General features: G+C 47.2%; 2 protein-coding genes and 1 non-coding gene across 5 annotated transcripts in view; 2 read left to right on the plus strand and 1 right to left on the minus strand.

The window, feature by feature from the left end:
• The first annotated feature begins 6,246 nt into the window (after window positions 1-6,246).
• LOC8053723 (serine/threonine-protein phosphatase 2A activator) overlaps window positions 6,247-27,065 on the plus strand; it is a 58,365-nt gene continuing 37,546 nt past the window's right edge. Inside the window, exon 1 of one of the 3 annotated variants that reach the window (XM_040212413.2) lies at window positions 6,247-6,386. In XM_040212413.2, coding sequence (XP_040068347.1) covers window positions 6,362-6,386 — 25 coding nt within the window. In that variant the 5' untranslated portion in view covers window positions 6,247-6,361. Of the gene's footprint in view, window positions 6,387-25,266; window positions 25,384-25,449; window positions 25,593-27,065 lie in introns of those variants that run through there. The other 2 variants (XM_042292629.1, XM_040501656.2) reach the window with 2 other exon arrangements.
• Trnap-agg lies at window positions 13,788-13,869 on the plus strand. Its single transcript has one exon. It is a non-coding gene; the product is annotated as a tRNA-Pro (tRNA).
• On the minus strand, window positions 18,490-25,375 carry LOC115308520. Its single transcript, XM_040216078.3, has 3 exons — window positions 25,257-25,375; window positions 22,278-22,601; window positions 18,490-20,440 (listed from the first exon to the last, which is right to left on the minus strand). The coding sequence occupies exons 2-3, from the start codon at window positions 22,575-22,577 to the stop codon at window positions 19,454-19,456; spliced, it is 1,287 nt and encodes a 428-aa protein (XP_040072012.2). The 5' UTR covers window positions 22,578-22,601; window positions 25,257-25,375; the 3' UTR covers window positions 18,490-19,453.

Consider the following 27,065-nt stretch of genomic DNA (forward strand, 5'->3'; position numbering starts at 1 on the left):
ATGTTTTATCCTTTCATGTATTCGTATCTATTCACCCACACTCTCATTTTTAATTATTAAACCTAAGACTGAGGTAGAAAAAGGACAACGCAAAGGAAAAACGGGCAACGTCTCAAGAGACGTTGCCTGTTCTTTTTCTGTGTCCTTTTGCGTTTTCCTTTTCCTACCCTAATTTCAGGTATATCATCAGGTTCATATTTCTGTATTTTAGTTAAAAGCAGAATGTATCGCTTTCACATTGATGATCCAGTCACCTGACACGGCTGACTCTCGTCATAGTCTTTTGAAAGCAGGGCAAAAATGGCGGGGTGTTTACATCGGGTGCTTTCAAGGACCACTCGCCAAAAGCTACAAGAATTTTATAAAATTTGGCAGTTTAACAATGCTTACTTCTATTTGTGCAAACTTCTGCTGCGCGATGGTGAAGCATGACGACTATGAAGCCAAGCCGCGAGAATACCGGAGGAGTCAAGCATAACCAGCACTGCCTGAGCGACCGAGCAACAGGGGCGGATCCGGACCTCCATTTTAGGAGGGGGGGGGGGGGGGGGGGGGGGCGGTTCCTCGGTGTAAAACGGCGGGTGGGGGGGAGTGTTTATATTTTTTGTGGAGCTATCGTTTTTACTGAACTCTGATAACATGATATAGATCTTGAGAGCTTTTGTATCGGTTTACCTGTCGGGGATGCACTCTTTGAATTAAAACCTTTCGGGTGACCACGCCATAGGTAAGTATCTAGAAAATTGTGGTGGCACTATCCTTTCTGAAGACCATAACGCAAGGAATTTTGTAGTTTATAGGAAACGGGATTACTCCATTCGCGTGGCAGCGTGCTAGAAATAGAAAAAGAAAAGTTTAACTACTGGGGATGAATGTTTGGTGCTATAGACGCTTTGCAGCAGCTGTGCATGGACGCCGCCATAACTGACCTTCAGTTTTTGTTTCCTCTTATTCCGTTTATTTCACTTCATCATTACCATAGCAGGCCAGGTTATTGCCATATTACATTCAACCGCGTCCTTTTCTAAAGCATCGGCCTTTGTACAGGATCGTCAACTACCGTTTCAGTTGCTCGGCATCTCGGTGAGACAAGAGAAGGTCAGCTATGGCGGCTGTAATTTGGCGCGTGTGCAAAGCGTCTATAGCGGCTGTGACAATTGCAGACAGTGTAACTTGATGGCTCAGATATCCCCGGCGGGGCTACAACTTTTGGGCTCCTTTTGCTCGAATATTTATATATTCCCGTTACGCCCGCAGAGCATGTACGGAGAGAGCTAATGACAATGCGAAAGACGTTTTAATCTAAAACTCGGCTGTTCTTTGAGATTAAGCTTGGCATAGTAGTTAGAAATTTATATTCAGTGCCAAAATGCAGAACGTGGTTTTAAAACATAATTTTCATTGTCGCCGGTTGCTTGAATGGAGCCAGTACGTTGCAAACAAGCGACAAAAATGGCCTGGCGGCTTCGACGCTGCTCGCGGCGTCAAAACACTGTTGACGCAGCGAGCGAAACGAACGCTGCCAGCCAAGTTTGTCGGTTGTTCGCCGTATACTTGGAATATCCAGAGCGCAGCACATGCGGCATTGCCAACCCAAACTCGTGTTTTCACGTGTTCTGGATGCAACTCGAGAGAACGAAAGCGAATAATTGTTGAATAGTTTTGACAGCATGTTGCAGTTCGGCAACTATAACTTTTAAACTTAGACAAGACCTTAAACCAGCAATGGATCCTTCCAAATTATATTCAATTGCACTTCGTCTGGATATTTTCTGTATGAAAGGAACACTTACTTGTTTCTGGGTAGTTAGCTCATTCGTCAGGGTCGAGAGGACAGGTGCAGAGATATGATGGGGCAGAATGGTTGTCCGGTCGGCGAATCTCAACTGGGCTAAAGGCCGATCACGACTGCAGCATGGATGTTTGGGAGTCAGTGTTCACTCGAACGGGCACAGGCACTGTCTATTTAATGTCTGTATTGTCGCAACTTTGAAAGGGCTCGTTTTCCCCAAGCCCCTAGGTAGGGAATTCGAAGCCGCAGTTGCAAACCAGCAAGCCCGCCTCTGTTCCGTTCGACACACACATATTCGCTCCTGCAAGCCGCGCGAAAGCTCTGCCGTCAGTCCACAGAAGCCGCGTTTAACTCGAAAAGTAAAGACGGCGCCAAGGGGAGACAAGGGGTAGCGGGCGCCTTTCCTAAAATATGTCCCGCCACCCTAAGTTGAAACGGCATTGTATACAAATAAATGTCTACGGCGTCGGCTTGAGGACCCCGTGTAAGCAGCCTCCAGCCTTCAGAGTGCTCGTACCGTTTATCTTTCTTTTATTAGCTTCCCGCCACGAGAAGTCGTACCGCAGGCAGTATGAGGCCCATTAGAGGAAACATCTCCCCCTTCTGGCGCTCGTCGGCTTCTTTCTGTTTTCCGCGCTGCGGCGCTGATCCTCAATGAAGGATGGAAGCGAGGACGGAAGCGTGCTTATGTTTAAGCCAAGGTCGTGGGGAAGTCCGGAGCGTCTTCAGAAGCTCAGACCCAGACTACACTGTACCCAGAGCATTTGCTGCCTCTATCAGTTGAGAAGAAAAGCAATTGGTCACCTGGTTGTACAAGCTGCATCCCCCCCTTCCCCCCCTGGAACGTCTCCTCCTGGTACGTCCCCTCCGCACTTCCCTTCGCAATGAGCACACCGTGCCAATAAGATACCTTTAGTGAGCCCGCGGGCGATAGCATCTCAAAGCAAGCCAAAAAAGGCATGCCAAAAGACAAGCCCAGAACCACGAAGAAACCATCAAACGAAAAGTGATGAAAAGGCGGCCGCTAGAGAGGAAGGATAATCCGCAGTGTATAGGGATCGTACCCTTGAGGAAGGCTGCTTGGCGTCTGCGTTTGGGAGCTTTCAGGGCACAAATTTTTCGCAGAAAACCTCCAAAGAGAGAGAGAGGCAGACAGAGAGAGAGAAAGGGGACTAGATATGTTGAAGGTATTTTCCCCCCCGTGCTCGACGTGCTGGCCTTGTTTGGAAGAGTGCCTGCAGTCGAGGACCCTGATATTTGGTGCGCCTCCCCACTGTCTCTCCACTTCGAAACTCCTGGCGCTGTCCCTGACGGGGAAGACGTACCGTGACCTTGACGGAGGTAAACCCCACTGTGGAAGCGCCCAGCAGGCGCGTCCGCCCACCGCTGTTGTAATCTTTTGTCCCTCGCGTCGATTGCTTACGTTTTTTCTTCGAGCTGACGAAGAACCCTCCGGGGGGGGTTGCCTGGCAAGGAGTTTGGGGGGGGGGGGGGGGGCGATCGCCCCCACCGCCCCCTTTTGGATTTGCCACTGCCGAGCGGGCGAGAGAGCCACCAAAAATGGCGCCTTTCCCTTTTTTCTCCTCTCTCAGAGTCGGCGCACGCGCCCAGCGATCTCTGAAAAAGGTCAATTATCGGAAGTGGACTATCGGTGTTTTTGGACAAATAGCAAATCATGCCAAAAATAGGGGGCGGGTTATCTTTCCATGGCGGGGCATGTCTCGGGATATACGGTATCCCGAGAGATGAGGTGGGATACACGGTATCCCACCTCATCGCATATCTCCTCGTGTTGATCACCCTGCAAAAGTTGGCCTTCTCTTTACCCGAAACACAGCATTCTTTAAATCTTTTTTCCCGGCGACGTCTGTGGACTGGAACGGCCTGCCTGAAATCATCGTCTCCACCCAAGACATCGGCTCATTCCGCGAATTGTTATCATCACATCTCCTATAACCCCACTCCCTTATGTAATACCCTAACTCCAGGGTTCTTAAGGTATTTAAATAAATTAAATAAAATAAATTAGCGGAACTTGCTGAATTTAGCTCACCAAGTCCACAGCACTCGAGAACAGTTTTTTGCAGTACCTTAAAGGGGCCCTCCGGAGCGTTCTGCGATGGTCTATTTATGGCGGTAACTCAATCTACAGGCCCTAAGGATCCTAGAAATCATAAAATTACGGTCATGCGCGGCGGATTTCCCTACTAAAATTGCTATCAAAGTCCCCGGCACGCCCCCCTTTCTGAGATGACCCCGGAAAAAGGGAGGGGCATCTCTTTACGCGTCAGCCAATAGCAAGCGAAGGATTCCGGCTTCACTGCGCGTCACCAACGCGGCCGACCGCCGACCCGCGGAGGAATCTCTCGAACACGCGCGGACCGTCGTCAAGGAACTCGGACTTTGTGCTCGGCAGTCGTCGTTCGTCACACCGCACCGTCGCGCTGCTACTGCAATACGCAGTCGCATCCCACAGATGACAAGGAAAAGTTTGACTCGTTGACGTGGAAGGATCGCAAAGCTGGCTTCGGAGTCGGGATCCACGGGAAGAAGGAACGTGTGTCCCGCAAACGCACGCCTGCAGACGCCCCGGGAAGCAGACGAGCAGACGCGCCGACGCATCACCCCCCAGCAACAAGCTTGCGGGGAGAAAACATAGTTCGCTGGTTTTGGAGCGATAATTGCGGGCTATGTTTCCCGCACCACATTCAGTTTACGTTTTTCTCAAACTCTAATTTAGAACAAGCTTAAAAAGTGTTGCAATAATAACGTTCGCATTCACCGCGAGATTCAGCATTTCCATTGGTCAAGTTTTAGCGATGGGCAGGGAATCGGGGATTGTCTTCCAAGAGAAAATAGTCCCGATATATTTCTTCTGCCATCTGCTTAATAAACGGTTTTGTAATCTAAAACTTTGTATACATATTAACTTGCACCTACTACGCAATGTAACAACACAAACAGACGATCGCAGAAATCTCCGGAGGGCCCCTTTAAAAGAAGCGAAGTGTGCACGTGCACAGCTTCGATCAGCACTCGGACAGCACGAGCGTACCCGAGCCCACAGCTTATACTTAATTAATTGCCACGGAAAGTCGTCCCTTAGGATTATATTAACAGCCGTGTGACGGTTTTTCGTTGCACTTTTTCAAAGTGTTCAACTTGTCACACAGGAAGCAGCCCCTCTGCATTGATATGTTTGTTCTATTGTTGTCAATACTCTCCGGGATGGGTGGGCGATTCTGCCAGTTTGAAGGGCTTCCTTCGTAGCTCGTGAGAGAGTTGCTCTAGCAGGCTGCTTTATGCTGGGGGCAAGGGTAAGAAAATGTTGGCAAGAGTAAATGGGGAAGGGTATGTGGAAGATGACGATGTGGTCGGAGTGACTGAATCTCACACCTTATGGCGAATTCGGGTGGTCAATCGCCGGCGAGCTCACGCCGGCGGCACAGGCAACGAAAACCGCGCCAGCGGCGCACCACGTGACCCTCTCCACCCGAACACAAAGCGCCTGCAACTGGCGTTTTCGTCTGCCTGGGTAGCTCGTGAACTTCGTTAACTTCTTCCACGATTATTTTATGATACAATAGGCACGCTCTAGGCATCAGCAACATATATTCGGACTCTGAGATGTGGGTAAACAAATTGTAATATATTTTGTTTAGATTCTCGAGGAACTGTTGCCATCTTACAAGGATCCTAGAAGGCTCACCAGCGTCGCCATTTTATATTCCATTTTCTTGTTATTACCTTTTTGCTGGAATCCTCAGCATTTTGATTTGACCCAGCCCTCTAAAATAGTAATGCGCGTTCAAGTGTCGAGCTGCAGCACTATCAATACATTTTTTACAGCGGTGTAATAACACGCTGTGTCCCATAGGAAACTGATCTTGCGGAAGCTTCCTTTAAAATATTTTATCTTTATCTCCGTTGTTTTTGCTGTCTTTCTCGGACCACAGAGGGGTGTCTGTCTCAGTGGCTTCGTTTTCTACTAGAACACGCTCTCGGCGACCATTGTTTCGTTTGGTTCCCTTTCCCGATTCGGATATGACGATACCGGATACAGTCTGGCAGACAAGCTGCCCGACCTCTTGGAGCTCGGGCAAAAATTGTGCCGGTAAATTGCCAGCACACGCCTGAGAACTGCCACCCGAACGGCGCGCACTCGCCAGCCTTTGACCACGCGAACGCCCTTGGCGGAGATATGGCAAAATATTTTGCCGGGAAATGACCACGCGAATTAGTCCTGTGTTTCCCACAAACGTAATCAATGCATTTGTTGCCTTTGCGGAGTATCAGTGTGAGTCCCAGCCGCCAAGCACTTTCTCGGCGGTAAATGGCCCATCAATTACGTTGACAGCGTCATCTCAAGTACCTGTATCTCGGTGGCGTGAAGAGTATGTACGATGAAGAGACGTTTTATGTTTTTTTGAAGGAGCTTATGAGAAACAGCGGGGTAACAAGCCCGGTGTCACGCAGGAGGCCGAGGAGCCGCTGAGGGAGGCGCTTCCCGAAGACTGTCGCCCCGCCGTGGTGGAGCTCTTTCCTTACCTCCAGGAAAGCTTCGGGAACATGGCCCGCATCGATTACGGCACAGGTGAGGGTTCCCCACTTGGCTTCGCTCTAGGACAAATGTGTACGGAGATGTCTGTCGGCTCAACGTTACTCAATATTAAGAAATTTGGGGTCTTAGACCGAGCAATACTCACTGAGAAACGATTCAACATTTGTTTGAAGAAAAGTACCATATATTTTATGGTCTATAAGTTGCGTCCCCCTCGAAATGGTTGCTTTACAAAAAAGTTGGTATATAAGTTGCACTTACACAGGTTGCCCCAAATAACTTGCACCAAACTTTACAATAGAAATGAAGGGCTCTACAGGAGTGAAACTAACTTTATGTTGTTAGCAAGCGTCTTATGAAAGTGCAGAAACTTTTTAGTGCACCAACATAGTTATTTGATTAATTAAGACTAATATTTGTTTAAGAGCCCAGGTGTGAATTGTGAAGTTGTAGACCGCATTAACCCTTTAACAGTCATCGCCATACATATGCGGCAATGATTACGCATTTGAAAGTGCCCACCTAAGTGCATAACTGAGCACGGTGCGGGATGTGTTGCTATTTGTTGGTTCAAGTTTACCCAAATTTCAAGAGGAATGAATGGGTTAAACAGCCGAACCATTCCCACTTTCAGACCGGTTGTCTCAAAAAAGGATTAATTTTAGAGTATTGGCCATATAGCCAGAATGGGATTGATGTCTTTGATGAACTATAAATGCTATATTCGCACATTGTTTCACATTGTTGGGCTATTTATTGTTTTCGAAATAGACGCTCTATGCACGTGATGCTCACTTCGCGTACTGGCCCCTCTGACGGTAGAGCCAGTGAGAGCACCGGCTCTTCCGACTCAGACTTCCGACGCTTTTCGAAATTAAATTTAGATGATGAGAGCTCATCATCCAACAGAGAAGTTCTGTAAAGTACCTTCGGAAAAAATTTGGAGCTGCTGGAATGTCGCTGAAGCGGATGCGCCAAAATTAAACCGAATGCAAGAAAGGTCACCCTTTTTCCCCTTCAATATTTTCATTTGATGCTTCTAGACCTAAACTGCTTGCAAGCACTGCATGTGCTCTTGCTAGATAATTAAGAGAAGAACCTGCGCATTGACCTTTCCTTGTAATATTCCTCCGCAAATAAAACCGGACCACTGGGTAAACATCTCTCAGGGAAAGAGCTCGACAGTCAAAGGGTTAAGAACCACCCAAATAAGGTATTTGTTATATCATACGCTTTGCGCGCTGTTTTCATTAACCTAAAATGAAAGCCGGTGAAATATAAAACAATGACCGCATCTCCACGTGGCGAATGATGTTGATTGGGGCGAAGTTCTGGTGGTTCTGATTATACTGATTTTATTCTTCATAGGTAGTGCTGATGGTGCCGATTTTTTTTCTTTTATTACTCACAGGTAGTGCTAAGTTCCGGGTTGCGTTTCGACTTCATTATTACTGCTTTATGGTCGGTGAAATGCAAAGCCAGTGGTTCTTCTAGCGGATCAGCTTGGATCCTCTAGAAGCCATGGGAACGCATCTCCACCGCTTAAAGATGCCCTGCAATGACTTTTTTACTAATTTTTAATTTGCACCGAACCTGAGCGCACTGAACGTAGTAACCTAGTGAAACTTTCCTTTTCTCGAAATTCCCTTTATTTTAAAAGTTATAGGCAAATTAAAATTACAAAAACAAGCAAAAAATAACCTCCCTCATGACGTCCTTGGTTGCTTGAGAGCAGCCGTGAACTAATAGAGGAGAAATAGTGAGCTCATCGAGCGCTCACGGCTGCCGCAGTCCGTGTCGACGGCGCGAGAGGGCGCCATCAAAGCGTGTTCTGGATAGGCTGTATGCAGCGGGCAGCCAGAGCGGCTCTCGTGGCATTTGCTGAGCGATTAAACACTAATTCGGCGTGACACTTCGTTGGCCACAAACGACAGCAAACACGGGGTAAAGATCAGTTCAGAATGGGAGCTACTTTGCGCTGCCATACCGCGAAACGGCCAAACCGCAAGACAAAGCTTCTCGCCGAAGGCCTTCGGAACGCTCGGAGCCGGTCGGATACTCCTGCCCATACGACCGCAGCGCCGCCGCCTACATCCGGGACCTTTCCGTGTCGGCGCCTGATCCCACTACTCCTTTCTAGTATGCGCCGCCTTTTGCACCGCTTGGTGGCGGGTATGTCGACGGGTCATTTCTTGTTTTCGTACTTTATAAACTGCACTCGTTTCTTTTTTTGATCTAAAATACTGAACAAAAGCTACTTTTATAAATAATTGAAACGGTTCGCACCACATATACTGTGTATTTCGACTAAAAAGAAGCTTTTAGCGGCTCTGACCAGTAGTAAGCCCAGGACCAAAGACGTCACATTTTGCGCGCTTTCGGTACCGCGGGTCGCCCTCGTCGGTGGAGGAGGTTTCCGCGTCGTCCGGTTAAAATATGACGCATTGATATTTAGTTACTCTCTCCGTCCCTGCTGGCTTGCCCGAACCCCAAGAGACGTGGAAACTACAAAAAAGGTAGACGCTTAAATATGATTGCAGGGCCCCTTTAAAGAACGTGGTTATATACGCATTTGAGCATTCGACCGCAGCGCCCTCTCCTCTATTCGCAACTCCAACGCCCTATAGGTGGCGGGGCGGTAGTTCCAAGATGGCGGAAGAAACGGGGATAGATTCTCCAGGATATCCCGTGCGCATGCATACTCGCTGACGCTGTTCAGCGCGCTACAAATGATTTATTTTTCTACAAATGTGAAGCAGTTAGGGAGGGATCATATTACAGGTGACAGAGATTCTGATGCACGTTAGGAAAACGAGCATGCTGTTATTTAGAAGTTGCAGAAACCTCAAATTGCGAAGCTTTGAGGTGAGCGAGCGCGTTTTAGGCACCGGCCACGTTACTGTTTGTGGCAGAATATTTTTTAGGGTGAAGATATCGTGTTTGCCCTTTGCCTGGCCATTAGTGCTCTAAAAGAGAGCCGCGAACGGTGACCGTCAAGCTTCGGAAGAGCAGCGTTCACAGTATTGATGTCTTCGTGCCACAACCTCAAAACTCGCTGCTCACCGTCTCGGTTTTAATGTATTGCAGCACGTAATCAAACTGCTCTCTGGTTATTGATAGAAGGTTTTTTTTTTTACCGCAGGCTACCGTGGGCAGTGGCGGATCCAAGGGGGGGGCGGTGGGGGCGATCGCCCCCCCCCCAAACGCCTCGCCATTTTTTTTTTTTTTGTGGAGCCATTGCTTTTTTCATTTTTTGTTTTTTTGCTCGCTTTTGAAGCACATCCCTTGGTACGCCAAAAAGTGTGGCGGTAACGCGAAGGGAATGACGCTGTTGCTTCACTTTCAAGAGCATTCGTAGTGTTACTTATGCGCCATGAAGCCCCTGTTGTCTTTCTTTTGTACGTTTTGATCCTCCTAGACACCGAGAGGAAAATATGACTCAGGAACAACCAGGAAACTGGTACATTATTGACACACGCGTCATACAATGCCACATTGTCGCGTTTTGTCTCGCGCGTATCCCGTTACGTGAATAATTATTTCCGTAAAAAAAAACAAAAAAGCACGCTGAACTCTCAAATTTGGTCTGCATGAAGCTAATAAAACTTAGGAATGAAATTAAATTATACCTTGGTAGAAAGTCTGTGCCAACCGGGGCGTACTTCTCGAAGCGAAATCTCGCGCGGAATTGTGCACCTCTTTGACGGGCGGTAAACTCGGCAATCTCAAATCGGCATTTCTTTTTCTCCGGAAAGGACTTGCCAAAGGCAGTCATTTATGGCTCACGCAAAGTGAACAGGCTAAGGCACGTCTCAGTGAAGCTTGAAACTTGTGTCTAGGTGATAGCAGGCACTAAACAAAAACTTTCGTTGGGTGCCTTCACTCTAACTGTCGCATTTTTCCCCGCGTCTCATTTGGCCCATCTTACCCTACTTCACGTTGGACAAACGCAATCTATTAGTTTTGGAGCTTCCCCCACACGAGTGTTCGTGCTGTCGAGGTGTTTTTTGACATATCAGTAGTAGTAACCAGGCATTATGCGCAGCTTTTATCGGCGCCCAGCATGCTCGGGCCCACAAGCGCTTAGTTTCGAAAGCATACACTGTAAAAAGTAACCGTCAAATTTACGGCGCTATACGCTAATAAAAACTACAAGTACGCCGTGAAGAGGAATTATCTGAAATGCACCGTAAACGAGCAAAAAAACCGAGAGGGAAACGCAAAACTTCATGGAGCAAGAAAACAGAAAGAAAAGACGCGCTTCGCTAATTGGTCACCACGCTTGACCTTTCGGAAGTTGCGGGAACCCAGAGAGTCTCCTCTCGCCCCTTCACCTCCTTTCTTTGTCCGCGCCAGTCGCGCCAACGCAGAACGTAACTGCCTTAACTGAAAAAAGAAAAAAAGAGAACTAAGAGCAAACAGTAGAGCAACAATGCGACGAGCTAGAAGCATAAACAAAAGAAAGGAACGTTGGTTGGGACAACGCGGAAAGAAGTGGAAAAAGCTGACGTTCAGTTAATTTTCCCGCCTTCCGACCCGTCTCCGCGCCATTTTGTCCTCGTTCGTTTGTGGCATTCCCGGATTTTTGTGCACCTGAAAATTTGGAGCGGAAGGCAACTGGATACTCGAGGCAGGTATTTCACTATCAATCTGCTGCTTGATTGGCAAGGATAGTGTAATGGTGGCATAAATACAACACTCTAAAAGATGTTTACTTGCAGAATTTGTAGTTTCTGTTCAAGCACGCTTGATGGTTGTGCCATTCGATGAGCACATTTTCAGCTCTCGAATTCTTCCGTGTGTGGACGAAGGATGCTGTCGCCAGTTTGTTACGTATGATGCTCTCAGGTGTCATATTTTGAGAAGACATAGGCATTGGTACGCCTAAGGGAAGTTTGGTTTGTTTCGAGGAGTTTGGAAAGCTTTCAGTGCACTTTGCCACCATGCCTAGAGGAGTGCCACACAAGGGAGGCTTTGCTAAAACATCTAAAAGGCCACATCACCGACAGTATTTTGTTTTCGTGTTCGTGCTCCAACTGTCAGAAGGTGTGAAATCATAGTTCGATCACGGCACATTTGAACTGGGCGCATTTACGAGTGACGGGTTTCTTGGGCGACGGCGCATCGCCTGCAGGCCCGCTTCAGGTTGAGGACTCTTCGACTCGGTCGACTAGTGCGGATTCTAATGAAGACGGTGCTGTTAACGTGATGAAATCCCCTAATGATAACTACGACGTGTTAATGTCTCTGTCTGCAGGAGAAAAAAGGAAGGCCGTAAAATGCGATCTTGTTTTTTTTTTGTTTTTTTTTTGTACCTGAAGTTTAACGGAACGCTTCTTATGCCGGTATCAACAGTTCAAAAAACCATTTATGAATTTCAACGTCGGCATTTCTTGTACAAACAATACATGTTCGGCCAACTTGCTGAAAGCCTTCAAAACGTGCTTGGTTCAGTCGAGGTTCATAACATCATTGAGTTCGTAACATCACTATACAATGATGTTATGAACCTGAATACTACCACTTTTCTCGCCGTTTAAATTGCACCGTAAAAATAACGGTGCGCTGTAAATTTTTTTTTTTTTTTTTACCGCAAATCTGAAGGCCGATTGTAGATTTCTACGGTCCCCGTTTAAATTCATCGTAAACCAGATTTACAGTGCACCGTTATTTTTACTGTACAAGTTTGGCAGCATCAGCTGCCTGGTATTTGACCGTAAATTTTACGGTCAAATTTACAGTCAGGACGCTACAGTGTAGCGTCCTGACTGGTGCCCCATACGAGCAGGCACGTGTGGCGTGCACGTGAATATAGCTTTGGTGGGCTTGCAATTGCACGTGATTTTCCGCACGAGCAGAGACATTGCGTTGGCCAGATGCCCAGCTTTCTGAGGCTATGCAGTCAAAAGTACGGGAGCGTGTGCCTTGGTGTGCATAGCCACAGAAAGTTCAAAGAGTTCATCCCCTAAAGGTAAACCGATACAAAAGCTCTCAAGATCTATATTATGTTATCAGAGTTTAGTAAAAACGATGGCTCCAGAAAAAATATAAACACTCCCCCCCCCCCCCCCCCCCCCCGTTTTACGCCGAGGAACCGCCCCCCCCAAAATGGAGGTCTGGATCCGCCCCTGACCGTGGGGTGTAGCATTACAACCGCAAGCTTGCGCTGAACCTTTGAAGCACAATTTTCTGTGCACGCCAGGAGCGTTGCCGTACTCATCATTCTAAAAAAAATCTTGAACTCCTTACACCCCTTTGTCACATACACGACACTCGAAAACTTCAGTTCGCCGTGCAGCCCACTGACGTCAGACTGACGGCCCCAACTTTTACGAAAGGCTTGCTTGATGACGGTGCAATATAAGATATTAAACAGCTCAACTACGCATCAAAGAATACAGCAAAAAAACCAAAAAAAAAAACACCGATGTTTTGCAGTAGGGCCAAGAAAACCCTGATTACTTTTTTTTTTTTTTTAGGTCGTTTACATTTATTTAAGCTATTTTAATAAGTTGCACAACTCGGCTCAAGCCGCTCGTGAAAGTTGGTAGCGCCGGTTGAAACGTCAGTGCGCTGTACGTCCAACTGAAGTTTAGGGGTGTCGTACGCTATGCAAAAACTGCCTATTAACATAATCGGCGTGTTTAGGGGTTTTATTGATTGCTCTATCAAAAATAAATATTTTAATGTACCGTACATTTTTTGTACCGTGTTATTTGCAACATTGCGGTCCCTCTGGCCAAAACTGCGCGTTCTAAGCTCTCCTCACGAACGGTTGGCTAACACAGACGGGCTTGAAATGCTTCGAGCATTTCTTTATTTGCTTTGTAATTACCTGAAAGCAAGTACGGGTATTCTGTCTTTTTAAAGTGCTTGGAATAAATGGTCATATTCCTTGTAACAGCCTTAAAACGCGAATCCATTCCCGATTTGTACTGCTCGACATACCCGTTGCGCGACGAGTTTTCTCCTACTTATGGCAAAGAATAGACTTTCCATAGACTGTACTATAGAGTTCTTCAATATTAGCGGGAACGTTTTCCGTCACGTTGAGCACCGATTGAGCTGGCGGCCATGCACAAGACCAGAAATCCGCAGCGTATGCGATACACGAAAGGTCCCTAACGAAATTAGACATCCCGGTCCTTCGTGCAAGGCTTTTGCAAGGCGGAGCACAAGAATTCCTTTTTTTAACGCGCTCATTTTTTTCTTTAAAACGGCTTCACGCATCAGGTCCGACAGTCCCTGCTACCATTTCCGCGCCGACGCCGCCGCTGCCGTCCCCGCTCCTCTGGTTCTCCGTTCGTCCGCGGGAGGGCGAGCGGCGCGCTGGAGTTGCGAATAGACGTTGAGCGGCTACATGCAACGTTTCGTTCATGACAGAAACCCCAGCTCTTGAGTTACTACCACATCTCGGAGCCCCCTATTTGTCCCGCAGTCGTGGCCAAGTGGTTAAGGCGATGGACTAGGAATCCATTGGGGTCTCCCCGCACAGATTCGAATCCTGTCAACTGTGCAAAAATGTTTTCTTTTTATGTGAGCACGGACGCCGGACGGACGGACAAAGCTAGACCCTAAGGAGCTTCACCCCTAAAAGACCATGCGACAATACGTCTCTGCGCTCTTCGGCCGTCTGCTAGCCCAGTGCTCACGTTTTCAGCTATTATGCATTTCAGTGCACTTCAAGAAAGCGCCGAAGTGGAAAATGCGCTGTCACGCTCGCATCTCCTCGAGGAGCGCTGCCTGACGAAGCTCCTAAAAGGCGCCGATCTGAATATCATCGAAAACATCTGGAGGCGCATCAAGGTAGCCATGTCACGGCGCCCCTCCACCGCGCCACTGCCTTCAAATTGTGGAAAGCAATGGGAGGTGAATGGGAGTGGCTTCGGGGCTGAGCCAGACTTCGTGGCCGCGCTCTATGATTTCTTACCAGACCGGATGAGAGCCGTGGTCGCGGGTCGATCAGGGGAGAATGACGCGCTATTAAATTATTTTTAGAAATAATGGAAACAGCGCGCAAACGACAAGGACGGGAGGAAAAGGAGTACACAGGACGAGCGCTTCAGCGCTCGTCCTGTGTACTCCTTTTCCTCCCGTCCTTGTCGTTTGCGCGCTGTTTCCATTATTTCTAAGCATGAACCAACTCGCCCACATCGCTACTCTGATTAAATTATTTTGCAAGTTTTACTGCGCCTCAGGACCCTCTGAACTGGAGTTCTGACGATTGGAACAAAGCTTGATGCTACGGTTGCGACACACTGTTTGACGCCGTTAACCACGCATACTTTTTGAGGGGTGCCTCCTTCATCCCGATCTTCTTGTATAGGGCAGTTGAACTTCCACGCCGACTATTAATCTTATGTGTCTGACAATGTCCTCTGCAAATATTCTTTCGATTAAGTTTCAATCTCCTTCTCTTGACAAATATATGACTGTTTGTCCCACCTTATTAACGTAGGAATTCGTAAACAAAAAACTGGTGTCTTGTCAGCAACTTGTTTTGCTTGAAACAGACACGTGGGCCCAGTAATAAAGAAATAATATCTTTGAACATTTTCATACTAATCAAGGTTACAAAACCTTCTCAGGAACATGTATGCTTACCTTTTTTTTAAAAACATCTGTGATCAATGAAACAGAAAAAAACAAAATACCTTGGAGCCGGACTAAATACGGCATACAGATTTTGGGCTATATTTTACGATGTCCTACTTTGTACATGCACCTATAATCAAACAAAAACAACCTGCAACGTCTTTTGATATGACTTTCAAAAACGTTAATAATAATGATAATAATAATAATAATAATAACTTTATTTTCTAAATGAATTAAAGGGGCAGAAGGGAAAAAGCCTCCAATGGAGGCTTGACGAGCCCGAAGCCCCATACGGTGACAGGCGCAGCAGCACGAGAAGAAAAAAAAAAAAAAAAGAAGCGCATATACATAAGAAAGACAAAAAAACTTCATCAGAATCGCAATTGAAATTTAAGACACTTCAATATTTTAGAGCGCAGCTCTTAGGCGCCCGTTTCCGGCTTGAGCGGCGTTGCCGTTGGCGCAACCAAGCTCACCCCAAGGTCACGTGACCCCTCCCAAGGTCATGTGACCTCTTCCAAGGTCACGTGACCCCCAGGTAACGTGACCCCCGAGATCACGTGGCCCCCCTCCCCCCCCCGAAGTCATGCGACACCCTCCCCCCCGAGGTCACGTTACCCTCTCCCCCCGAGGTCAGGTGACCCCCGGGGCATGTTAAAGAATGAGGGGAGGAGGAGGAGAAGGAGAAGGAGGGGGGGTCTACCCTCCCCTCAGTACCCTTCCCTCCTCCTCCTCAAGAGCTGCGCTCCAATTCGGCGTTACAAGGAGTTGTAAACGCCTTTCACTTTTTTTCTTCACCAGTCAGCGTTTTTTCTACTGGATTTTGCGTGATAGAGCAAAGTTAATCGATACCAAAAGGGGGGACAAGTGTAATCTTTTGTTCTTCCCGCCGCCCTACCACACATGCCCGCTGTAGCACCCGCCGTCTCGCTTGCAGACAGCCGGAAGAGCGCAGTGGCGTAGCGAGCGCAAGTGAGAAAATGATCCCGGACTCGGGGTGCGCCATGTGTGTGGAGCAAGGCGACAGGCGGCGCAGGTAGTACCGTGCGCCGGCCAGAGCGCTGTTTCAGCTCATATTGTCCGCGATAGTACCAATAGTACGTCGCCGTTGACTTTAGTGCAAGATAGTCATTCACTTTGTGATACAAGATTCAGCCCTTATTCTTGGAATCTTTTGTATATGTCCGTTGATTTTCGTGCAACCTAGTCATTTACCTTCTGATAGTTGATATTCAACTTTTAGAGTCTGTGCCCTAATAGTTTTGTGTGTCTCACTGTTGCCTTTTGTGCAGTAGAAGCAGAAGCTCCGTCTTTGCAAATTCTAGAGCCCATCTCTTTGCTTGAACATAAAGAGGGTTAAAGTAGGACTTCACCAATACCAATATTCCGTAGGATAACGCGAGAAAACGAATTTTAAACTGAATAAAACAATAATTAAAAACCACCTCGTGGATGTCTGTGAAGCTTCGATGGAATGTCGTGACGACAACATGCCCGTAAGAGCAGCGCCACAACGGGAAGAACAATCACTCATAGGCATTACTTAGGCCTCAACGTAGTACCGAGGCGCTTTGGTGGAGAAAGCAACAGCAGAGTTGGCCACCGTTCGTTTTAGTATCGGGCAGTCTTTCCGGAAACGCTTCTTTGGGCTGGTTTGGAGATTGTGTACGTGCGATGTAATATTCACGCTACGAAATGTCTGTTTAAAACGGGCCCGCATGCCCACCTTTCCTGATTACGAGATAGCTGCCTTCGTCGACCGCAACTGATAACGAACTCGATCGCTAAAAGGAGACGGCCCGTACCGCTCTGTAAAGCGGCGCGCATGTAAACAAATCTTTGCGGCGCTTTTCGGGGATGCGGGAGAGAGCCAACGTCCAGGAAGACACGTTTGGAGTAAAAGAGTGTCAGCGTTCTTGGTAGCCACTTCGGGAACGGTCTTTTACAACCGATTTTATGAACCGCTGGGCCTCTAGACAATCGCAACTCGATGCTGACGAGACGCTCGGCAGAGAAAGATTGGACCGGCATCGAGTCGCTCCCAAACACTGCTCTAACTCGACATGTGTTGGCGTATCATGTCGAAATAAAATGGACATCTAAACAAAAGTGTACGTACCCATGTCGTGAAGGCAATTCATATGGCGTTTATTTGAGCTCCATAACACACACACAAAAAAGGAGATAGAATTTATAGGGGTGTCTCCTTTTTCGACGAAACATGGTCACCGCTGCATCTGAAGGGACGACGGGGGGAGAGACTGACCTTCTTACCTCAAATTAGAGGTCAGGGATCAAACTATTCATACGAGGAAGGTCCACAAAGGTCGCGTGGGCGTATTCCATTCATCAAGCCAGCCGGTCGTGTGCAGATGGTCTTGCCCCGGATCGTCGAAGTGTTTTGCTAAGCCTAGCGTCTTCGGTGGTCGCTTGGTCGGTAGGTTCTTGTCGTTGTAGCTTTTTTCAGGTATCCGTGGTTCTTGCGTTTGTCTCCGCCGCGGCGTTCAGTTTCAATTACTTTTTTTTTTCTTCTTTTCTCTCGTTGGGACGCGCACAGAGAGCACATAGAAATGCATGTTGGTCGTCACGACGACGTAAGCGTGCGATGTGGCTGGCGATGTAAATTTGATCACAAAAAGTCCGTAAAGCTTTGTAGCTGTCGTAGGCGTGGCCGTAGGATCTCATCGTAGCGTGCGAAAAACTTGCGATAATTTCGCTTCGTAAATGCGGTACTTTTCTTAGGTTTTGCTGCAAGATCGTTTTGTGAATAAGCTCCGTTACCTGTTGCGGACGATGAAGACAAGACAGACGGGTCGTACAAATACGGCTCTAGGCAGAATCGCTTCTCGGCCATCATGGCCTGGTGATGTAGCGGCGTGGCGGCATCTTCGTTCTTATTAATGTCATCTACCCACCGCTCTCGTCGCGTTGGTCGGCGACCATTCACTTGAAGCCGCTCCGCCGGCTCCGCAATATGCTACTACAGCCCTCGGGTACTTCGACTATGCGAGATTGTAACACGCTGGACGCCACCAAGTGGCAAGACTCATAACTACGGTAAGCTTGGCCCTCCGAGGCATGATGACGTCAAGACCGCGCCGGATCTCCCGAGATGCATCGCGCTCTTCGACGGCTGATTTTGAAGCGCTCGCCGAAATCCGGGCATTTAGAACGAAAAATACAGCCATCCGCTTGAAATAAGACCATGCGATTATCAATTACAGGTTTATCTGATTCCATTTGACTTATCTCTAGGTTTTTCCTGTATATTTCAAGTTTCGATTCAGTATTTACTCACGGGAGCGCTGAAATTTTGTACGCAATTCTAAAACTCCCTACTTTTTGCTTACGCAGATTTAGCGTTCGCCATTCTTAAACTGCTTATTATCTTCACATGCTTCTACATGAAAATTATTGTCACACGGCCGACTATAGGATAAGTGATTGACTTATTATACCAACATTAGGTTGCCCTACCGGAGAAAGGCTTTCAATCAGACTTTACTAAAGCATAAAAAAAAGCATGGAACGACAAAGCTTGTTTAAAATCCTAGTTTTATTAGCAGCCTTCTATCACAGTATATGAAAGGGAAGGAAACAACAGCTTTCCTGAGCCTTTGAAAAACATTGATGCTTTTTTCCTGCAAAGCTAAACAAGCCAGAGCATGTAAGCAGGGTGTACGATTCAAATTCAAACAGCTTTTCTTAAAAGGGTTGAGAGTTAGACCAGTTCCATTTTGCCCATGTATTTATCAAGCTTGACAGTCATTAGATAAGAGCATAATTGCCACGCTATGTTGACCAACTAACTTATATATCTTTCCTTAACCTTTTAATTATTGGTTATAGAGGTCATGTTGGAATTTCAGTATTGATGGAAATTACTATTAGAGGCCAGACCAATTTAAAGAATTAATCTATCAATTTTCACGTTCTTTCGCTTGATTTGGAAGTTGCGTGCAACAGGGCGCATCAAGCCCTGACCACAATGACGCTTGGAAGAGCGACGTAGTCGTTTAAGTCACTTGCGTAGTCTGTGTACCCACCAAGGACATGCTGCCCAGATAGTGACGACATGATTGAGACGACGACGTCACTCTTCCAAGCATCATTGTGGGCAGGGCTTGCAACGCTCTGTGCAAACTAAATTTTTAAACCGGGCAAAAGAAACACGAAAATTGATCAGGTAATATCTTCAACACCACTACCTTTTCGCAAATTATTTCAATTGGTCTCGTCTCTAATAGTAATTGCTGTCAATACTGCAATTCCAACATGACCCTTAAACCATTAATTAAAAAGTTAATTAAGATAATTTAGTTAAATTAGTCAAATTGTTGCGATGATTATCCCTCCATTAATGTCCGCCGAGTCTGATAAATACACGGTGAAAACCGAACTAGTCTAAATCTCGACGCCCATTTAAGAAAAATATATTTGAGTTAAAAAGCGAACATCCTATATGACCTTGAACAGGATTTTTTTCAAGGTGTGTCAGGAGACTATGGCTCAACCTGTAAGAACAAGTGCAGTGTATCGTTTTTAATAAACCCTTCCTTCTCCAGCTTTTCTGCAGTGGACAGGTATGCTGTTCCAAGGCCTCCATTACTATTGGCTTTTGGCCTCTGCAAGTATGTTGAATCACCAAACTCAGCAGAAATCACCTTGATTGAAATCACCTTCGATACATCATTGGGGTGTATGACACCGATTGTGTACGTTTTGCGGAAAGGCCACTCTAACTGCGAATCATGATCCCCAGGGTGTATTTGCATGTAGCACCCAAGGTGAACCTGAACCTTTTTTCGTTTGAGCTTGACAAGTTGGGAGATGTTGTAATCATACACATTACTATTGGGACTAACCCAGGACTTAAGTCCTTTCTTAGGTACTTGCTTCTTTAGGTTTGCCCACTGCTCAAGGTACCAATGGACCTTCTTAGGTCTACGATGGCTTAGCGAAATCTGGAGAACTGCATCCGAGACCACTGTCAATTTCTCCGTTTGCAAACTCAGCTCTGTGCTCAAGTGCTCTTTGTAGTCAACCGCTGCTGCCTGGAAAACCCCTTGCAGTGTTTGGGCTACTTGAGTGGAGCAGGCTCTGTTTAGATCATTAAGCTTCTCAGTGAGCCTAGAAGCATCAGCCTCCCATTGGTCCTTGCATCTCGCACCCTCTTTTCTAATGGTTTCACTGCACTGGTTCAAACTGGTCTGCAATGACATGAGGTCCTTGGAGATCTTCTTCATGTCTCTCTTCATTTCAAAACAAGCTGTGCCAATGTCCTTGAGGTCTGGTGTGACGGCAAGCTCACGTGTGGCTTGGTGAATGTTGCAACCATTCTTGAAGTGCTCCAAAATATCATGCTGCAACACTGACGATTGGCACAAGCAACAAGAAACAATGCTGAAGTTGCATTCCTTGTAGTGATCCAAGATGCCGGCTGCAGGGCCAACGAAGCTGCAGCCTTTAGGTGCATTCCAACAGACCACCTTGAAAAGAAAAAAAATCAATATGTCAATGCCAAGGCTTCGTATTAGATCTCGGGTCTATTCCAGGTATGTATGGGAGGTACAGATCCAAGTGGTGTCGCGCTACGCCCAAGGCGGAAGAGGAAAAAAGAGAGGGGAGGATTGCAGAGAAGAAAGGAGAGGAGGATCAGATAGAGGGAGAGGAGGAGGGGGTGAGGATGAAACCTGTCCCGTGTCCCCCGCGCTCGGCAGAATGTTGCGGTGGGGGGGGGGGGGAACAACTTTATTTTATCCAGAATAGATTTCGGGGATGGGAACGGGTTCCTCACACCTTCCTCAGGCGGTGGCCGGGAGCCCCTGGGCCCTGGCGGCGTCTTCGGTAGTTCGGACGACACGGATGTGGACGTCCAGTGTGGGAGGCCCCCCAGCAATTTGTTGTGGGTACTTTATAAACACATTAGCAGATGAATTGGGATACGATATGAAATCAAAATCATGAATGTACACGTTAAGTGCTCCGTCCCCACACCCAGAAACCATTCTGGGAATAAACGAAGTTGTCCCCCCCCCCCCCGCAACATTCTGCCGAGCACCGGGGACACGGGACAGGTTTCCTCCTCACACCCTCCATCTAATCCTCCTCTCCTTCCTTTTCTCATACCCTCCTCGAGCGTAGTGCAATGCCACCTGGATCTAGCTGTACTGTATGAGGTAATGTATTTGATACCGATAACAAACCAAGTGGTGTCACCATCATTGTTTGCAACTGTTCTTGCCTTCCAATAAGGTAGAGCATCTGGCAGTAACCCATTTGATGTCAAATTTGGGGGTCTTAGTATGTGCTACTACCAAACCAACTAAGGACACCTGGCATGCCACAGCAGAGGACTAGGAATTAATTTTGACTACATAGGTATCTTCTGACATGCAACCGAAATCACGGAGCCTTCTTTGAAGAAGCTCCCGTCAGATTGCGGGACCTCAGTAAGGAGTTTTATAATGGTGTAAGCAAAAGTTCTGCATACGCAAACAATAGCATTGCTGCCACTCCATAGGTGCCGAATGCAAACCGCGTTGTGAGCTTTGCGGGTGTAATTCTTGCATACGCCATTTGCTGGAAATTGCATGTATACGCAAAGAGTCTTTGCATTACTCCAAGGAGGATTCATGATATGTGAGAAGTTGGCTAAATCCAAGACGAGCACAGTTAGAAAATGGCGGATCTCAAGATCATAACTGAGCTGCCTTAAAGATTGCTGTGAGCGCGATGCTGGCAGCATCCTAGCGACTGCAATTTTCAATACAAGACAACATCGCACACCTATGGGAGATTACAAACAGTTTGGAAGTCCCAGGAAGGTGGGCAACGATTGCCAGCAGCTTGCTGCTTGCGACGTGCAAATGTTTCTCGGCGAAGGTAGGGAGTGTGAATGTCAGTACTCTATCTTGCCGAGGAGATACGTGCGGACACGAACGGTCGACCGCTCCTGTCGCATTCTTATATTTAAACAAATATAAAAAGTAACTCTGGGTCAAAAAATTTTGTTTTTCCTCGGGCTACAGCATTTTGTGTGTGAAATAAAAATTGCTACTGTATCTTGGTGGCATTGCAAATGCAAAATGCTTTAGTTTTACATAGGAAAGGAGAAACACTATTCTAAAAGTCTCTTGCGTATCATACACTAATGTAAGTGCTAAATTTATTGCTAACGTGAGCTAAAATTGCATACATTGTTGTAAAACTCTTTAGTAACTCGGTACAACCTGTTACATTCAACATGTTGCACTAAATGATGGCAAATGGAAGTAAGCATGAATTCTGGGTACCAACGGTAGCAGAAAAGTTGTGGGAACTCACTTTACGCTTCAGGATGTAGTCGCGTGAGACCTCCAATAGCTCGACATCATCTTCGCAGAATGGTTCTTGGTCAACAGGACATATGCCTCCTTTGTCAACACACTGAGTATAACACTTTGTGCAAAGTCTGTGGTTGCAGGCCAGTCTCACTGCCTTTTTGTACACAACGCCACACAGGGAGCATGCCTTCTGCGCAATGATGGGCTCAGGGAACAGCATGGGCCTCCAGTCCAGGATGTCGGAGAACTCTGCTACCCTGAGAGACGTCATCTCCACCGAGGCATGATCACCACCTCCCATTCCTTTGCTGCTAGGCACGGAACCCTGCAAAATCCAGAATTACTTAATGGACAATCACAAAGCACCTATCCCTACATTTTCATGAGAGCAATAAGAAAGTGTAAAACGGATTATTTAAGTTATGTAGCTGTCCCGTTCAGGAAACATATGCAAGGTATTTGGAACAGTGCCTGATTGTACCAAACTGTTTTGTTTGCCTACATGCTTCGTTTGTTTAGTTGGTTCATGAGCCCAAAGCTATAGATTGCCCTTTATTGCCGCACCTACTGCAATGTACCGCTAAGTGGCCAGCGGGGGAGGGACGGAGAGAAAGGGAATGCACCCTCGCCCTCACGTTCACGCACTTCCCCGTTTGTCCAATGTACACCCTACCTACCACATGTGAAGGGGATCTGATACACAACCCCTAGTGCGCATGGTACAAAAGGAGCGCAGTGGTTGACATTGCAAATCACTGGTACTCCCTCGGTTAACAGCAGAGCACAGTCGTGACAGCTTCTGGGGTGCTGAAAACACCACTCGCACGTTATACTTGTGCGCCACTCGCTTGACCTGATGAGAGAGGGCATGGACATAAGGCACCACCACCGGTCTTGTCCGTTTTTGTCTAATCTTAGGACTGGGTCGGCCCCTAAACACCTTTACGAGGGACTCTGCCACACCCACTATCAACGTCAGAGGGTATCCCGCCGATCTCAGCCTAGATACCTGAAACAATAGACTGTTCTCACGCCTATGGGGGCATGACTTCAGCAGAGAAGCCCTCATACACGCCATAGTCACTGCTCTCCTCACACGCTTAGAATGCGCTGAACCGAATGGAAAAAACCCCCTTCTTTGAACGTGGCTCATAGGACCAACATGTATGTGACAGCTGCATAGCAAGCCTCAGGTCCAAAAACTGTAGTGCTCCTCCTGAGGGTGTCTCGAACTTAAAGGATAAACCGGGGGAGCACTTCGTAAAGCAGGCCAAGAAATCCAAACACACGCCTTGAGGGCTAGGGCTCTGGTTGTCATTGTACAGCACTAGGTAGTCGTCCACATACTGAAACACTCTCGAAACCCGACACCCCAAAGACCTTGCTATAGACCTGTCACATCTCGCCAGATATATATCACTGAGGACCGGTGCCACGCTCGATCCAATACAGATCCCACTCTTTTGCAAGTAAATTTCACTTTCAAATGTGACATAGGTGGAGCTCAAGTAAAAACTCAATAATTCCAAAAAGGAATCCACTGCAACACCCGTCGAGTTCATGAAGGCCACCGAACCACTTGCCTCTATGCACTCTCCCACGGCTAGCATCAATTCATGATGAGGGATTGAATAAAACATGTCCTCAACATCGAAGGACACAAACTCACAGCCTCCCGGACTGTCTTTTTTTTTTTTTAGGAAATCCACAAGGGTCTCAAAATTACGAATTTGTGTCTTGATTGGTTCTTTCCTATGCTCCCTGTATTTATTTTTCTGGTTCGCTTGAAAATTAAACTTTAGTTGATAGTTAGCGCTTTGTCCGTGCACTCGTCCTTTGTCAAATTTTTGCGCTGTTTTCACGTTTAAAGATGTTCAACCAACTCACCCAACTTATCGCCTTGTTTAATAGATGGCAGTTGCTGTCCAAAGTTTTGTGTCGAGATTTGCCCACAGACACGATACAGGCGAAACTACTCCTTAACAGCTGCGCTGTAAAAAGAAATACGTAAAATCTCGTAGGGGCGCCCTCCCCCGTGAGATCGCCCATCCCGTTTTTCTGGCCAGATATCTGTAACATAAAAATTCCAAAACATCGCCCACCCCGATTCCCGTTAGACGTCAAGCGATGTCCGACGGGAATCTCGCATCAACGGCGCGATCGGCGGTACCGGTGTGTCCAAGCGTTTTTGTCTGCGATCTGCGCGCGTCATCGGCTCGCGTAACACGCGAGTTCTTACCGCGTGTATGTTGCATCGTGAAAAGCGATTCTGTTGCGTCCGCGATCTGCTGTATGTTTCCGTGACATGCGAGTTTGTAGCGTATTCCCGTGTTTTTGTCCGCGATCTGCGCGCGCGATATCGGTTTCCGTGACAGGCAAGATTGCAGCGTGTTCCCGCGTCTGTAATGCACCATGAAACTTGAATCTGCTACGTCCGCGATCTGCGGTATCCGTTCCCGTGAGTTGCGAGTTCTCGGCGGGTTTCCGCAAGTCCTTCGCGCCGTGAAACGCGAATCTGCTGCGTCGGCCACTTACGGTATCCTTTCTCGTGACACAGGAGTTTGTAGCGAATCCCCGCGTGTTTATCGCATCTTGAAACGCGAATTTGCCGTGGCGCGATCTGCGGTATCAGTTCCCGCGTCACGCGGTTTGTAACGGGTGCCCCGGTGCTTATCATTAATTTTTCATAAAGTTTTGCTGTAGCACCCCCAGAGATAGCCCACCCCATGTTTTTCACCATTTATCTCTTCATTTTGGGTAAGGGTCCTTACGGGATTTTACGGTAGGACCATAAAGCTTGACAGGGTCAACGTTGAGGGTCAACGGCGGACGGCGGCGCAGACGATCGAGTCGATTGATTTGGCCGTTTGGTGTGAGCACTGACAGAAGGGGTAGCCTCGTGGTGCAGAACCAAATGTAATGTAAAGTTGCCATCGCTTTGCGAACGATCGGGAGAAAGAAGGAAAGAAGGTGTGCTCACCAGTTCACGAAGTTCACTCGTCCTTCGTGAAATGACGAAGGGCGCTGGAGTAAAGCGGCTGGTAATGCACGAACGTTAACCGGCCGTCAACTCTGAAAATGTTGGAAAGTGCGCCAACCAACTCCAGGTGCGTCTTGGCTTCCTTGGCTACGGCATACGGATTGGCTTCTAAACAGTTACTATTAAATTTGAAAAGTCACACTAGGCGGCGCAAGCCAGAGTCCAATTTGAAGGGTTTAGCCTTATCTATTTATCTACTCAGTGTGCATACTAACAGCGTAACTCCAGAACCATAGTGACCATAGTATATATTATTCCGAACTCCGAAGATGTCTGGTACGTAAACTGTTAATGTCGTAATGCACAGTCCGCGCCTTTCTGTGTATGGTGTATGTTTCTGTAATGGAGACAGAACAAGGACTATCCTTTCAGAGTGCTTTGGTGAATCAAAGGGGTTAAGCTTCATTGATTTGGTAGTTCGTCCGTGGTTCTGCTTGGCGACCTCCGTAGGCGCCAAGAGGCGACTGACGAGGTGTCTGTAGGTTGCAGCCTTTTGGGTTTTTACTCTTACCTGTAACTTGATTGAGTAGTTTCCTTTAAACACTTCGTACGAGTGACACCCATTTGAACTTGAAATTGCTCTCAATGTTGTCAACATGAATGAAGTCCGTCCAAGGCAGCTTTCGCCCCATCATCTCTGGTGGTGGCTTGCCTGTGACAGAATGCGGCGTCACGTGCTGTTTAAACAAGAACCGTGAAATCTTGCACTGCATTTAGCCTTCCTGTTGCTTCTTTAATGCTTCTTTCTTCTCACACCATCTGCTCGGCTGTCCCGTTACCGGTGGGATGGTAAGGCGAAGGAAAACGCTGCACAAGCACCGTCACACTTAAAGGGATACTACAACGAAATTTCGGCGCTCATTTTTTGGTCTATATGTGTTCAAAAAAGCAGCATCACATCGAACATACCAATATCTTGTTAAAAAAGTCACGAAAAGGAATTTTAAAACGAATTAAACGATTAGCAAAGAGCACCTGGTGGATGTCGCTAACGCCTCGCTTGTAATGCCCGCCTAGGAACCTTGACAGCTTGTGACGGAGGTTGTCTCGTCTCCGGCCACGACGAGAGAAGAGGGGCAGGAGGAACTCCCCTCTTCCCGAGAATGCCTTTTGTGTGTCGCAGAGGTCGCTATTATCCCCCTACAAGATTATAGAAGATTAACCCGTCACTCAAAATTCGTACAAAAGCAGCCGCTTCGGTGGCTGGAACGACTAGGTCATCCTCTCGACGTCAGCCTCGCCGTAGCTTTGCTCGTCTTGAGACGACCTACGTCACGATTGCGTTGGATGTCACGTGGTCTCTGCTGGGCCTTCTCCGAGCGCTTGCCAGAGTGGGCCGTTTATAACGAAAAATACAGCCACCAGGCTCAAAATACAAACGTGCGATTGTCATTTATGGATATTGTGGATCATATTCAACCTATTTTTGAACACGACGGGAATATTTCAAATTTCGTTGAAGTATCCCTTTAAAGGGACCCTGCAACAACTTTTTGACTGGTTTTTAATTTGCACCGAACCTGAGCGCGCTGAACGTAGTAACTTAAAGAAATTTTTCTTTTCTCAAATTTCGCTTTATTTTAAAAGTTATAGGCAAATTAAAATTACAAAAACAAGCAAAAATAACCTCCTTCATGACGTCATAGGTCCTGGCTTGAGTGGCCGTGAACTAGAGGAGGAGTAGTGAGCTCATCGAGCGGTCACGGCTGCTGCACTCCGTGTCGACGGCTCGAGAAGGCGCCACTACAG

This window comes from Ixodes scapularis, unplaced genomic scaffold, assembly GCF_016920785.2.
Source record: "Ixodes scapularis isolate PalLabHiFi unplaced genomic scaffold, ASM1692078v2 PGA_scaffold3__209_contigs__length_174095766, whole genome shotgun sequence".
NCBI lineage: Eukaryota > Metazoa > Arthropoda > Arachnida > Ixodida > Ixodidae > Ixodes > Ixodes scapularis.

Bases quoted from the DNA above. Each gene is read 5' to 3' on its own strand.
- LOC115308520 (XM_040216078.3), bottom strand. From the start codon at position 22,577: ATGGGAGGTGGTGATCATGCCTCGGTGGAGATGACGTCTCTCAGGGTA. The intron at 20,441-22,277 runs GTGAGTTCCCAC...TTTCTTTTCAAG, and splicing joins ACTACATCCTGAAGCGTAAA to GTGGTCTGTTGGAATGCACC.